General features: G+C 41.9%; 1 protein-coding gene across 1 annotated transcript; it reads right to left on the bottom strand.

The window, feature by feature from the left end:
* Positions 1–203: 203 nt before the first annotated feature.
* cstf3 (cleavage stimulation factor, 3' pre-RNA, subunit 3) lies at positions 204–13,395 on the bottom strand. The gene is made up of 20 exons (XM_086185461.1): positions 13,333–13,395; positions 12,556–12,660; positions 12,293–12,388; positions 7,392–7,424; positions 4,871–4,968; positions 4,711–4,777; positions 4,588–4,622; positions 4,379–4,505; positions 4,212–4,289; positions 3,948–4,110; positions 3,657–3,766; positions 3,408–3,524; positions 3,108–3,326; positions 2,916–3,018; positions 2,692–2,761; positions 2,398–2,593; positions 2,162–2,312; positions 1,943–2,037; positions 1,779–1,839; positions 204–1,355 (listed from the first exon to the last, which is right to left on the bottom strand). The coding sequence occupies exons 1-20, from the start codon at positions 13,357–13,359 to the stop codon at positions 1,156–1,158; spliced, it is 2,151 nt and encodes a 716-aa protein (XP_086041587.1). The 5' UTR covers positions 13,360–13,395; the 3' UTR covers positions 204–1,155.
* Between the last annotated feature and the right edge of the window lie 2,549 nt (positions 13,396–15,944).

Below are 15,944 nucleotides of genomic sequence, written 5' to 3'. Positions count from 1 at the left end.
CTGACAACGAGCAGGTTTTCGATGTTTGATTGCATTAAAATATGCGTTTAAGATGCTGAGAAATAAAGACATCGTGTTTAGTCTGCAAGCTGTCAAGCAGACTTCATCTTCACTGAACTGAACCAGAGAGAAAGCCAGCAAGCTATTAGCTTGTCTGCTGTGAGCATGACATTAACACTTTTTTTTGCACAACAATTGAACAATTGGCACATCTAGTTGGAGCATATTTTACAAGTAAATATCAGCTGTGCAGTAGGCGATAGGCTACTCTGAACAAAAGGCTTGCTGGGCAAATAATGACGGAAACACTCCAGTGTGAAACTGCACAGCTGACTGGAAAAAAGAAATAACTTGCAACACATCTGATGCAGTGAAAGACCTGTGTGTGTATTAAGGCCAGTATTGTTTGAATAACTGAAGTTGAAAGGCTTTTATCTAAAAGGAAATATATTTTAGTTATTCTTTCCATTGCAATCAAAGTGTGACCATGAGAAAATCAAACAGCAACGACACAATGTGTTAGTTTCTGGTCCTCATCCAGACTGGATACACTGAAACCTGTTAAATCCTGTTGTATTCCTTGGTGGGAATTTAAGGATTTTAAACTTTGCCAATCATCAACTGAGTGACAAATACTATCCCCTAGTGGTAACCACAAGGCACTACATGATTCTATTCCATTGTATAATCAATTCTGAAGCAGAGTATGAATAAAACATTGAACTATCGATGAAGTCAAATAAAATGAACCAAATCGGTACAATTTTTTTCCCCAACGTTTATTGAAAGGAATCATTTCCTCCAGTTATCTAAAAATATTTGCCATCACTGGAACATCACAAGGCCAAAAACTGAACTGTGTGCCAAAATCAACAGTTGAATTAAAAAGTTTGTACAATATAATGTTCAGTCTTTAAAAATAAAAACTGTTAACAAACAAAAAAAGCCACAGGAACACTCAGGTATGTATATACTTTGTGTGTGTGTGTGTGTGTGTGTGTGTGTGTGTGAGAGAGTATTTGTGTGTTTATGCTTGCTGTACAGTGATCAATGGAAGCATTACTTATCAGACACACTTAGAATGTGCACCTGTTCCTTTACCCCATTGGACCACCTGTTGAGATTACATTCTTGTAACTGTGTGTTTACGTTGCTTTATCGGATCCTCTTCTGTTGGCGTGCGCGGTAGATGTCATGTATGGGCGGAGCCACTGCTCCCTTGTCATCCTCCTCATCAGAGTCTGCATTTGGCCTCTTGAGTGACTTGGCAAGTGCGTGATTCTCCATCGACCCGTTGCCCTCCCCTCCAGCATCGGGCTGTCTGCCAGTGATGAGTTCTACTGCAGCCTCAACAGCTTTGAAGAGAACAGATATTAATCAGTCAAACGTTAAACCAGGGGGAGCCATGGGATAACGAGATGTAAAACTCTGTAGTAGACACACTTAATTACTAGTTCTGTCTCCATCTTCTGGCAGTTACAGTTATTACAAACAACGGTCCACACGGTTATGTCAGAGGCTCATTAGATTTACTTTGGTCAGGCGGCTATTTGCAAGTCCTCATGTCGATCTCAAACGCGAGTGAGTAACGATCATCTGTTTCAGGTGTCCTCTCATATCTAACTATCAGAATAACAGGCACAATTGGCAGCGATCCATCTAAGTTGTCTAACATTATATGACTGCTCAAAAGGCTGAATGACATTTCAGTCACGAGAGCCACTCAACTCGTGGGGCTAAAAATGGACGTGGTGTGGATGATAGTAAACACGACTTACTCTCAGGAAGTATGCATCTCCTGAACGTTTCCATGAGCTCTTCCACTTGAACAAAGGGACCCTGCAGTACAAGACAATCACAGACTGTTGGAATCCTGCCTCCGCTGTTTATTTATTCATAACTCTAAATATGAGCTTGATAAAAAGAAGCTGCTGCTACTAACATTGAAGCACGTCGGTGGTGGGAGCAGCTTCATTAGGACAACAGCAATTGGGGGGACTGGGAAAACTCCACCAGGGACAGGGTGTAAACCTGGAGCTGTGAGGAGAAAGCCATGACACTACACTTAGGATTCATCTTTTTATACAGAAAGAAAAGGCAGGAGAAGAAGAAGAAGAAGAAAAAAACGGATTTAAGGACTGTGTGGTTTTGGGCTACATACGAGCAAGGTGACGTGGCTGAAAGGGGATCATCTGATTGGTGTCAGGTTTGGGGTACTCAGGTTTGCGGTCGGCTTCATCCTTCAGTGCAGGCACTGAGGGCGCGACCACAGTTTCTGGAAGCAGTGCTGCCAGTTTGGCACGGGACACGTCCTGCACACAATAGACGCAGGTTAAATGACCGATCAGGATTTACAGAAAAGACCTGATATATTTAAATACCTCGATGGACACACACCTTGTATCCAAGGGCCTTGAGTTCACTGGTGGAGCAGGGATACAGGTCCATGAACTTGTATCGGTCTACAAGCAAAGCTGTTTCTTTGCCCTCATACTCATCCTTGAAGGCATTGAAGCGTCTTCGCTCTACTTTCAGAATACTTGCCAGGTCTCCGATGTTGCTCTCAAAAGCCAGAAACCGAGCCCAGATCTCACTGAGGAACAAACAAAGAGAGAAAAAAAAGCAACAGTGTCAGACACATCATTAGAACGATTCAGGTACACAGTGACAGAACATATGAGTTGACATTACCCAGACTTTTCTGGGGACAGGCTCCCTGAGGTGAGGACACGCTCAAACAGAACCCTGGTGTTGTTGTCCTCTGGAGAGAAAGAAAAGACCAAAAAAAAAAAAACAGGTACCTCAAAGTTTGTTTCATCAAATAACACCTGATTTAAGCACCTCTGTCCAATTGTCCATTATAAAGAATAGAAACATCTGTGCAGTGTATCTGCATTTAATAACACATAACCTACCATTAAGGTGAGAGAGGTAATCAATGTACGCAAGTATGTACTCTGGAATGTCTCCGTACTTCTTCAAACCGAGCTCAAAAATCTTGAAGGCCACCGACTTATCCTGCGGTCAAGAAAAGACAACAAAACAAAGTGAAGACCGTTGCAAGAGCCACGGTCACGCTATCTAAACCCTATCAGGTGATTCCTTACCTTGCTGCAGTAGTACTCCATCAGTGCTGCAGTCACAAACACATGGTGACGTGTGCGTGGGTCCTCTCGGGCCTTTTTGAAAATGGTGCGGCCTGATTTGATGCCCTCTGCCCTCCTGGCAAACTTCATGTACTGGATGTAAACCAATGTGGGGTCAATGTCCTCAATGGCCAGCAGCTTATTATAGATTCCGTGGACTTTTTCGTACTTCATACGACTCTGTGACAGGACAATATGAGGTCAAATAATGAAGAATTGGATTTATGCTTGTTTTTATTGTTTAGGTGAAAAGACACTCACTTCCTCATAGTCGGCAAATGAGAAGTACAGAAGCATGTTCTTCTTCAGTAGCGTCCCGATGGCACGTTCATAGATGTTGGCAGCTTCATCACTAAACAGCTTGGAATTATTCATGTCCTGAGGAAAACATTATAATTAATGTTTGAGCTATTTTGTAAAGTAAAATACTACTTTAATCTCATCTACTAGGCTTTCTACTGTATTAAAAAATATGTATAAACATAAATTCCGGAAGGTTTCATCTCGTACCCCTTTCTCTGCCAACAGTTTGCTGGACTGCTCCAGGTACTGTGCTGCCTCATACCATACATCAGGATGGTGGCCCAGAACCAGCAAACACTGCTCGTAGGCAAACATCACTGTAACACAGAACAAACATCAAAATGGGATGTTGGTACACATGGGAATGTTGTCTGTGTTCCTGCAACAGCCTGAGTGAATATCTCTCAGCTACATGGAATGTTATCTACATTTCTTTTGCTCTTTCCAATTCAAAATCAATGTCATGAACATAAAGGGAAAAAGTGTACACAGACTCACCTCTTTTTGTAATGAGGGTCTGGTCTTCTGTGCGCAGTGGGTTGCTTTTTTCCCACTGGATGTACTTCTTCCACATTTCTACTTGTTGGGCTTCTTGGGGGGAGTTCTGGGGCGGCACTGAGGGTGCATTCCTGTCCAACCCCTTCATCACAGTCTCATACTCCTGCATATCACACACCAGGCAACAGTCAGTGTTTCCAAAGACATTCTGACATTCGCATGTACTACATAGGGCAGCAGGAGCAGCTTTGTGCAAGGCATCACCTTTGCCACTCTCCTGGCATTCATGTAGTCTCTGCTTCTGTCTTCAATCATCTTTTTGGCCAAGTGCACATTGATTCCCTGCTCATGAAAAAGACAATACAGTTAAGCAGTTCGCCCACAACCAAACACCATAATGAACACGTATCAGGCCTGATCGGGACTCTCACCTCTTCATATTTGCTATAATCTCTCCACAGCTGCTCTATGTTGATCATGGGATTCACACAGCCTCTCTGGTACACCCTCCGAACTGCTGTGATTCGTTGGTTCTCCGCATATGATCCCACAGCCTCACTAACGGAGCACAATAACATCAGCGTTCTAGAGTTATCCAGCACAGTATGTATAATTACATGGGGAAAAAAAACAAACTTACACTCCCTTGAGGAAGTTGATGTAGTCCACCCAAATCTGAAGAAAGAAAGAACAGCTATTAGGAGGCTGGAGATGACTGAAACACACAAACATTGGTAGAATTACAAACGCTGGATAAGTGCACCTGATATGACATAATTTCCATGCCAATTTTATCCAGTGCAAAGTCATATGCCTGGGCCATCTTCTCTCTGAAGAAAAAAGGAAAACATTAATAATAAATTCAATGAAGAACCGGCAGTGCGGTAAGATTTCACATTACAGTCTGAATCAGGTTGTCTTACTTGTAGCTGGGAAGTTTTCCTTTGGTCTCTCGAACATATGAGAGGTAGCATTTCCACAGGTCGATGTGCAAAACCTTCATTAGGCATCTCTGAAACAACTACAGGGGCAAGAATAGGTTTAATAAACTAAGGTACACTGAAAACACACACACACACACACACACACACACACACACACACACACACACACACAGAATGTTCTGTGCTCTATGAGAAAGTGACTCATCTCTCTCAGTGGGGTTGGCATGAGATTGTGTCCTCTAAACTATAACCAGCACCCTTACTGGTGCATCGCTGCTTTCTTTGGAGTGGAAACTGTAATCGTTCCCTTTCAACATTTGTTTCAATATCTCACTACAATTTGACTCTCTCCCTGTGCTGTATCGCACAAGTTATTTTAAGATATGCTAGCCTTGACTGGCAGACAAATGTAGTGACATCTCCCTGGAGGAGCTATTCTTCCCTCTGTAAGAGGCTAACATACATGCCAAGGATAAAACCTCTTTTTCCTCCCAAAAGCTACCTCTCAGATGGCCAATAAAAGGACAAGTATCAAAGGCTGAGCAAACTGCTCGATCATCAAATGCATTCCAGAACAACACAGCCTAGTTAGGAACTGGGTTGCCAGCAAGCAACAGATGCTGTAGCTAGCCACCCTGCTAGCTGCCCTCTGCCTCTCTTTTCTGACAAAGTTGAATCAAAGGGGAACCAAACATGCCCTCACAATGCACAATGTTATGTGATGACAAAATCCCCGGGGCACACATTCTATATGTGCAGTGTCTAATGCTACATGCCTTCTGTGTGCTTCTTGTTAGCCTTGAGCGAGACCCACTGATGCACCTAAGCTGTAAGCGGAAGATCTGATAATAGGGGTAGCCATATCACATGGAATGTACACTGCAAGGAAGCTGCAAAGCTTGACATCACATGCCTGAAGTCCTTGTTGATCCAACCACATCCTGCCATGAGGGAAAAAGGCTTCTTAAAGCCAAATCCTCTACCAGAGAGATTTCAGGCAGCAAGCCTGTCGTCTTCCCTGAAAGCTTGAAGGAGACAAACCAGTTATGGAACAATTCCATCTCCGCTAAAACACCGTCCAAGGGTCAGTGCTGGATATATTTTCCAGCCTGCCTTCAGATGAACCTCATCTCCACCCTGGATGTCTGCAGTCCCTGCTCCACCTTCCATGGCTGATTGTTTTCAGTCACCACTGCCTGAAATAGGCTGCAAGATGGTGTTGTGAGGACAATGAATGGTTGATTAATGTTTCTGGCCTGCCAGACTGGATTAAAGGAGGAAATGTCAGCCTTGCTCAGCCCAGTCCTATAGTGTGAAATAAGCATGGCGAATAACATCGGCCTGTCTGCAAAAGTGCACTGTCCAGGCCTCTGGGAAAGCAATATTCCCTGGTTGCACAAGCAAGAACTGGGTGGCAAAACCCATCTAGTCTCTCAGAGGGAAAATACCACTCTTCCATGTTCCTGTTCAATGAAAGGCTCATTTGGCCCAGGGTGGTCACCATGCAGAAACACTGAGGAGAGGAAGTGAGGGTGAGGTGCTACAGCTGCAGCTTCAGCCAAGTGTCACCCCCTCCTCCCCCCACAACTTAACATCACCCCCAAACATCAGCCAGAACCGTAATAGGGGTCACAGCAACACCAGAACTCTCAGGTGCATGGAAAACGACGGTGTGTGTACTGAACAAGGGGGCAGCTCTGCTGTCCAGGGGCAATCTCCACTTAAACCAGTAGAAACTCCAAGCTGAGATGAAAGTTCAGATATGATATTTGGAGACGAAGGACCTCTACATCAGGGGGGATGTTGAATATCCCGTTTTACTCCCTGAATGATAAGTGTGTGCCCCTGGGGTTGAAGCCTTATCGTACACATCTAGTTGTTTTTCCCAAGCTCATCACTACTCTTGACAAGGGATGGGTACTGAGGTGCCTCAGCCCATATTCAGATACTGAGTGAACAGAAACGGAGATCTCTAGTTGGAGAAATTAACCCTGATTCTGATTCATGAGTGAAGCCCCTCATCAGACCACTTCCACTGCCTGGAGCCAGGAAGAAATGTGCTTACTTGGACTCATAACAAAGTCCTGCTCATACAGAAGGAGGAAATATCTTCTGGCCAGTGACATGGGTGGAGCGTCCCTCAGGAGACGCCTCACGCATGTTTCAAAGAACCAGGGCTATTTGAGAAATCTTCGCCCTGACTGAAGAGCCTCAAGATAAATTAAAAAAAAAAAAAGTGATACTAAGCCAGAATCAAAATTCGGACCAAAAATCCTTTTTTTCAGTAATCTGAAATTCAGTGTTGCAAGTACGTCTTACACTTGAAATGATGATCAAAAAAACTTGACTTTAAATTGTTTTTAAAAAAAAAGTGTTATATAGTAGTTATTTTACCTAGCATTACAAAATGAGTATCAATATTTAGAAAACCGAGGATTACAGCTGATGACAAACTGCCCGACTGACATTTTTGGATCTGGAGAGATACTCAGTCACTTACCTTTTCTACCTTGTCATAGTTTTTAGCCTTGATCTGCAAATAAGAGTGTAAATGCAACGTTAATTCAAGTCATTCTTAACGTCAACAGCCGACATCAAACATGCATTCATGCAAATGTGACCACACATAAACACACGCGCGCACGCACACACACACACACACACAACCTTGTAGATCAACAAAGTGAATTTCACACAAGAATGACAAATTACTTTTCGAAAGGGGGGGTTTATTTTTGGTAGATTGCGCCTCACGACCCTGACAAACACTAGTGAGCATGTGTTACAGAACAAATACAATCAGCTCTGAATGCAAAACTCTGAGAATACAAACAAGGGAAATCCTTGAACGTGAGGAATACGTTGACATGGAAAATGTTCTTGGCAGCTTTAGGTTCCCATGTTTCATTCCTAAACATTCTTCCAGCACACGGGTGAGCGAAGGTAACAGTCACCTTCAGTGCAATGAGGAGAAAGAATTTTTTCCCCCCTGTGGTATTAACCCCGGGCCCCCGCGGTAACTCACGCCACACTGGTTATGCTAAAGTGCGCTACAAAGTAAAAAAACAGCATTAATATAGCTTGGTAAGGAAAAATATAACAGTTGATTTTGATGCAAGAGTTCCCTGGTCGTCAATGAGTTACAGTGAAAAGTTTAAAGTAGAAAGGGCTACTGCAACATTTAAATATCCGTATGCATACACAACTGAGGGAATGGAAACAACGGATTGTTTCAGTTATTTATTTCAATTCCTGAACAAAGCAATCGCAAAATATATATTAAAATAGTGCATGTATTTCATAGTATAACTCAATGAAAACAAACTTCCATATTTGCCCTGACACTGAGGCCCAGCCAGTAGGAACCTACTTGTGACCTGTACTCCTGCAAACTAACTACGCCTCTTTCACCCGCTGTAGTTTAGAGGAGTTAGTGTGACTTTATGAAAAAAGATGAATTTAAAAGACTTGATCATTCCAGGCACATCAAACAATACGCATGTGCCTTACTTAAAAAATCCGAATCACAACAAGAATTCTGTCAATTCAACTGAATGTTGTGTCTGTGCAATACAGCTCAGAGTGGGAAAATTTGGGTGTCATAAAAACTGAAACCAAGCATAACCGCACGCTAAGTGTCTCGATAATTGTCTAGGAAGATTCTATTGCTCCACACAATGTCTAGCAACACCGAACATAGAGTCCCACAATCGGTTTGATCCAAGTTCATGCAGCAGCTGTTTCTATGCGATAAACTGAAACAGATCAGCTATATAATCGACTACACAACAATATTGGATTGAGTCAGGCGAGACATTCACAGAACATTGAAAATGCTCCTGAAAAATAACGTGACATCTCTGTTGACAGCTTTAAGGGCTAGTCCAGTACAGCGAGTAACACATCAGCCTGGTGAAGGAGTTTTACTAGCACTATGAGCTTTTTTTCTTTTAATAAGATAAATACAGGTTACACAAACTTGCAAACAAAACAGTTTTAACAAGAACACAACCATCTTGGGGGAGGGTAAGGGGGCAGGTGAGAGGTGTCAGTAAATCCTCCATCCTATGAAGACAAATCATGATTCGCTGGTACATAAACATTTCTTTAAAATGTTATAAGATACCCAGGTTTCTTACATCCTAAAGCTGCTAAAGTAACAGTGCTTGCTGATAATGAATTCATAAAGTGCATTGGTTTAAGTGCAGTGGGAATGCTGCAAACACGTCATAAAACACTTGACATTTCTCTCTCTTTTGTGAATAAATTGTATTCCTCAGTTCGTTTGTCAAGTTCTCCCACCACAATCAATGCAGAAAACAGCTGTTCCTCTACCTCTAGTGTTTTGTTGGCTCACATTAGGAAAACATGGGCAATATGGTTTTAATTAAGTTTCCTGCAAACAGGCTGCAACACTAACAGATTGATGAGAATTGCTCTGTCCATGAAATGCATGCAATTTTAACTGATCTACCTGCTGTTGGCTAAAGTGTAAATTCTCAAGCTGCTGACTTCCATTTCAACATGTGTGAAATATGCCTGGGCTTTGTCCTCTAAATCTGAACATCATCTGAGCAGTCATGACAGATTAGGGTAACTACAACAGATGAGGGCAGTGTCACAGCTTGAGATCCAATTGACTACACTAAGACGGGGCACTGCTTTGCAGTTCCATGGAAATGTTCAAATCATCAGGTTGTGTAATTTTAAGTTTCAATCTCAAATCAGTTCATCCAGTACTTGGCTCTTTAGTAAAAGGTCATTAACATACTTACCAAGTAACAGGTGTTTCTATTAACCGGGATTAGCAAATTAGTTACAGGAATAGTAGAACTTCCTACCCTGCCTCATTATTTCTGCTGGACACGTAAAAAGGAAATGCATACATTTAAACTAGTAACTCCTGTTGTGTTTAGCCTAACAGAGTTCAGTAGATAAAGACTAACAAATGAACTGCTATAAAATCTGTTGGAAATGGATTACTTGACAAAAAATTAAAAATTCCTTCCTCACTTTGAATAAGTGACATCTATTGGTACTTTTTTCTTGGTGTAACAGTATTTCCGAACCTAAAACTTAAATCAACGCACCTTTTACTTCTAAGTTTACTTCCCAGTGACCCCTGACTGCATCCACCTGACAATGTGAAGACCAATTATTAAGGCTGTCTTGAAATTCCATCTTTCCCTGAGGGTTGAGCACAAGTCCTCCCAGTATTAGTCAACTCCCACGATTGGGCATCTTCTCTCTAAATGCACGGATCAAGTTAATCAACAAACCCTAACCCTATGCAGTTCCCAAAGTCTATCAATTTAGTAACAGTGTACTCTAACAATAGAGATCATGCTCTCTCCATGCAAGACAGGTTAAACTGGGCCATCTGATGGAACAAGTGTTATGCCTCACTGAAAACTAATGGACCCACATTCCAGGAAAATAAAGCTAAAGAGATAACCACTATCTCAAAATACTGATCCTTGTTGCTTGCAATTAACTGTTAAATGTGTTAATAGTGAGGGATTACATTTCTTACAGGCAAAACTGCTTATTGCCAACTGTAATGGTTAACGACTGAAACTTGGATTAATTCCAATAAATGAAACTGGCAGGTGTAGCTTCACTTTTACATGACATATAGTCATGTTCAATAAACAGCACAGGGATATTTTGCAAAAAAAAGAAAAAAGAATTACACACTAGCTGTCTCACTTGTACCCAAATGCTGGTGCTTTGTTCAAGATGGTGCCAAATATTCCCCAAGAACTGCAGACATCTGGAAGGCGCATGCATTTCTATAATATAACAAGTTCAACCTACCAAGGATTCACTGGCTGCTTCGGCCTACCCTACCAACCGCAAAGCACAAATGGCGTCACAACAATGGTTGACTCATGAAGTCAATACAGGTTTTCCCAATTCAACTGGCAGCCTGTTCACATACAACAGGGAGTGTTGGCAACAGATGACCAATCAGAACAGTCTGACATCTACCGATACAAACTTCAACAGCCAACGTCAGGGAGGAAAACTAGCAAATAAACAAAAACAAAACCTGCCACCTGGGTGAATGTGTCAGCTGATGAACCTCAAAAGGCAGCAGATCAGACTACAAATCAAACTTTTGGATTCGGTTACTTCGACGTATTCTTGAGGCATCAGCACAGTTATTCCAACTGTTTCATGGTCTTAGAAGTGAATTAAAAAAAAAATCACATCTTCAAATTTGCTTTCTTGAAAAATAAGATATGGTAAAAAAAGGAAAAAAAGGACAAGGCTTTGCGGTTTTGTCACAACAGACTTCAAGAAAAAAAAAATTCTGGGCAGAGACTGTATTCTCATTGATGCCCATCAAAGAAATGTGTCTTTCTCTGAAGACTCAGGCCCTCATGAGAGGCTGAGAGACCCTCTTGTTATCTGTGTACTGAGGTCTACAGAATCTTCCAGGAATGGCGACACCATTTCCCCGGACAACTGCCCGGTCAGTCGGCGGTGCTTCGACAGGTTTACGTCTTGGACACTGCAGTACAGTATACCATGTCATGTCCCCAGGTGAAAAGTGAACCACCGTTGTGACACTGAAAACCTAGGGTTAAACCCAAAATCACATTAGTAACCACCCCCCCCCCCCCCAAGTCTGCTTTGAAGAACCGGCCTCTGGCTAGCACTGCTGTGTGAGAGAAACTAAATGATACTATCAGTCGCTGATTGCATAAGAGCAAAGCTTGTTTGTGTCAACAAGACCAATGGGTGACATGGGTCATATATTCGAGAGTGGGGAGAAATGTCTCATGGAAAGAATGGGCCACACAAACAGTATTTCTTTATGAAATTACCCAAAAGAAATGACACAGGAGGCAATAAATTGACACGACAAGTGAATAAAAGGCTAATGCACTCCAATACCATTAAAATAGTTTTAATACCGTTGCAGACCAAACATGCAACAAATGCACTTTACCCCATTTAAATTCGGTGTAGAATTTTTTTTTTTTTAAAAAAGATCCTGGGAACAAAAACAAACTTTCTGAAAAAGAAGAAGTTGAAGAACTGATTTCCCCTTTGTTTATGTTTAAGGGCACAATTCTTATTGAGCCTCTCAAAAGCTCGTAAGGATATATTTGAAATCCTCCCTCATCTATGTTCACTACGTGTCCTTCATTTTGTAGGATTTGCAGTTTATCTTTTAGCAAGTGGACACCTCAACTTTTAGAGTGTATCTCTTGGTCTATCGATACACTTGCACGAAAGGTATTTATGTAGCCAGGCCTCATGGCTCAAATCAAGAATTGTGACTTTAAACTTCATTTTATCTAAGGACATTTTCCTTGTGTGAAAATCACATTGTTGATCATGTAAGGAAAACTTTGCAGCCATGCACACTATTAAAAAAAAAGTATTAACCTCAGCTTCAATGAATAATTTCCAGAATCTGCCGGAACTTGGGAACTGTGTGACAAGTCTCTCATAGGTCTTCCTTGCTTTATCTATAGGTTGGTTCTAAAGAGGAAGAATGCATTTACATTCAATACTATCAATCATATGAAGAAGAAGAAGTTATGTTGGGGGTGAAATTAGTGATTTGCATTTTACCAACATCTAACCCTTTCCCCCACCCTTAGTCCCAGTTTGCTTAACCCCAGTAATGCAACTCTGTGTCACTAAACCTGTGCTTCTCGAATCAGAATGCTCCATGCGTCAAGGTCATATGGGTTTTCTTCCAACTTCTTCTCGGCCTTCTTCACCTTCTCAGGAATATACTCTGCCGCTGCCTGCCAAACAACACAAAGTACAAATGATAGGCGTTATACAGCTGCAAGGAGATGCAATGGCTCAAAGTAACACCGCCTGTGGTCGGTGACGATTCCGGGCGCCCACGGACGCAGCGGGCCTCTATGAAGCTAACTGAATGCTAATTGAAGTGGAACAAGAGCTATACGTTTTTAGAGGGCCGTTCGTTCTTGGTTTTAGCGCCAAAACATGTCTTAAACACACAAAAGAGCTAGTTTGCAGCTGATAAGCTCACAAACAAGTAACGTCACGTTTAAATTTGATTTTTTTCGACTACCTAGCTAAGCTACTGAAGCACTTATCTCATCCAACGCCGCTAAAACTAGCACTATTAATGCTAAATAATTTGCAGCATGTTCACGCAAATTTTAAGGGACGGCGGAGTTACCTCAACATGACAACCGACAACGCAACAATTAGCCAGTCAATATGACGTACTCCGGCCTTTACACAGAGCTCGGGTTAACGCACTGAAATCACAGTGCGTGTAATGTGCTCGATAGCAGATATTGGCGTACATAATAGCAAAATACATACAACAAAGGGAGTTCACTCGTTAGCAGTACCGGAGAGAGAGAGAAAAAACAAGCTAATTATGCTAGCGTTTCGATCAGGGCCTCGGCAAACAGTGGATCAACGTTAACTAACATTACCTGGTCGCCTGCTCCATCGGTGGACATGGCTGGAAGAGTAACCTGGGTTAGAAATGTAATATCAGTATGATTAACGCTCAGATAGTAACGTGATTACGTTTTTTTACACAACGATTAAGTGATTCGCATAGCTTCAGACGGCTCAATCACGTTGTCTTTAAGCAACTAGCTATTCCACAACTAACTAGCCGATATTTCAAAATGGCGTGCATGCGAATGGACTTTCGCTCTCCACCAGAAGCAAGGACAATGACACTTCCGCCACTAGTCCTTCAAAATAAAACTTTAATCTTCTAAAATCGTCAACAAAAAACACAAATAATCAATCTCATAATTTATTGGATATGCAGTATCTCTCTATTGAGATTAAAAAAATAGTTTGGTGAGTACTATACATATTTGTGAGAAAGGTTCCTGTTTATAGCATGTGGCTTAATTGATGCCAAACTTGGCATGTACATTACTGTTTGCTTTGGGGAAGGGCAGAGCCAAGTTTGGTCTGAGGGTTCATGGTTTGACATGACAGTTGCATTGACTGAGGTTACAGTCAGGATTCTGATCTTAATGTCTGTATGCAGAATATGTGACTTGATTATCCTAACAATCATGCAAGCAGTTAAGACCATAAGATTTATTTTGGGGGTCGGCATGGCTCAGAGGTCGAGTGGCAGTCTAGCAACTGAAGGGTCGCTGGTTCGATCCTAACCTTGACCATCTCAAAGTATCCTTGAGCAAGATACTGAGCCCCTAATTGCTCTTGATGGCCCTGCTACGGACTGGCGACCAGTCCATGCTACGGACTGGCGACCAGTCCATGCTACGGACTGGCGACCAGTCCAGGGTGAACCTCACCTCTTGCCCAATGTCAGCTGGGATAAGCTCCATCCCCCCTCCCCCACGACCCTTAATGGATAAGCAGTATAGAAAATGGTTGGATGGATGGATTTATTTTGGTGTAACAAGAGGAAGCTTTCTTCTATCCAGGATTTTTTTTTCTTCCAAAGCAGTTCAACAAGTTGACACTACATGGGTCATGGGGTTTTAGTGGAAAAAAGAGTTGGGTGACATCATCATAAAAATGGCACGTTATAAAACTTCATACCATTTTTATGCTGACAATGATCTTAGGGGAAGCATATATAAAATAAATAAAAGGACTATAATATGGAGTCCTGTGGCTCTCCACTGGAGATGGGAGCTAAGGAAGAATAATTCCTACAGAGGCTGCTGAAAGTCAAAAAGAATTAAAATGGCAAGATTTCCTGAGCCAAGTGATGTAATTGGATCATTTATCACTCCAAGAAGGCGGGATTTTGTGCTGAGGTGTATACTGAAGTATTCACATCATTGAAAAATGGAACATAATGTTTTTGCGAAGGGTGCTCAATTGGTAGGTTACAAATAGTCTCCAAGCTTCTGCAGTCAGACTTGTCAGAAAATGTGTATGTTTGTAAGCATGTACAATATTTACATAATGGCGGTCAAGACATAAACTACAGACCTGGGTCAAAGGTCCATGGACAATTGAAATTCTATTCTATTAGCTATAACTAAAAGCACTTGGAAGCATTGCGAGAATGCAGACCTCCACCATTGAGGCTAGTCTTTAATTTAAAATCCACAAACTTACTAAAACTTAAACATCCTTATAATTTTAGTAATTCTTAAGAGCTGTATCATAGTCAGCTGGACTATTCTAGCTCACTTGAAGACTTCCTGCCTCGCATCCAAAAGGTTTCTTCAGTTCTAAGTCAATGGAGGGGAGCTGCAGGCTGTAAACTCTGTGGATGTGACTCTCTAAGGAGACTTAAGGTCACATGAGAGCTGAACTAAAACATTCCAGTTGACTACTACACAGCACTAGAGAAGTACCATGACCTGATGACTGAGAACTGTCACTGACAATTTCAGTAATATAACATTTGCAAACGTGAGGCACACGTGTAAGGATCACAGTACTTTCCCTACTGGATCTGAGCTTTTATTAGCATCAGCACTAATTCAAGGGCCTACAATCCATCCATCCATCCATTTTCTACCATTTATCCAGTTAAGGGTCGGGGGACCTGGAGCCTATCCCATCAGCCTTTGGGCGAGAGGCGGGGTTCACCAGTCCATCGCAGGGCCATTACATACAGACAGACAACCATTCACACTCACAGCCACAGCTACGGTCAATTTAAAATATCCTATTGACCTCATCTCCTCTTGCATGTCTTTGGACTGTGGGAGGAAGCCGGAGTACCAGAGAGAACCCACACAGGCACAGGGAGAACATGCAGATTCCACACAGAAAGACCTGAACCTTCTTGCTGTGAGGCGTCAGTGCTAACCACTGCACCACTGTGCCATAAAATAAAGTGTATGCATTTCCATTTTTTTATTAACATCTGTGTAATCTTTTCAGAGAAAATAATGGTGAAAACGATAATGCCATGATCCATCTCACCATTTTTAAGAGTGAAAGAAGAAGGAATTAGTAAGAAAGAAAGAAAGAAAGAAAGACCCTGCCCCTAAACTTAAGTGACCCCTTCTCACCAGGCTCCACCCAGGTTTCAATAAAAGTTTTTGAGTTATACAGAAAAACACGACAAAAATGGAAAAAGAATTAT

This window comes from Aulostomus chinensis, chromosome 2 (genome assembly GCF_037954235.1).
Source record: "Aulostomus chinensis isolate RoL2024-O1b breed Wild chromosome 2, RoL_Achi_v1.0, whole genome shotgun sequence".
In the NCBI taxonomy this organism is placed as follows: Eukaryota; Metazoa; Chordata; class Actinopteri; order Syngnathiformes; family Aulostomidae; genus Aulostomus; species Aulostomus chinensis.
This window is presented reverse-complemented; position numbering and strand designations above follow the sequence as displayed.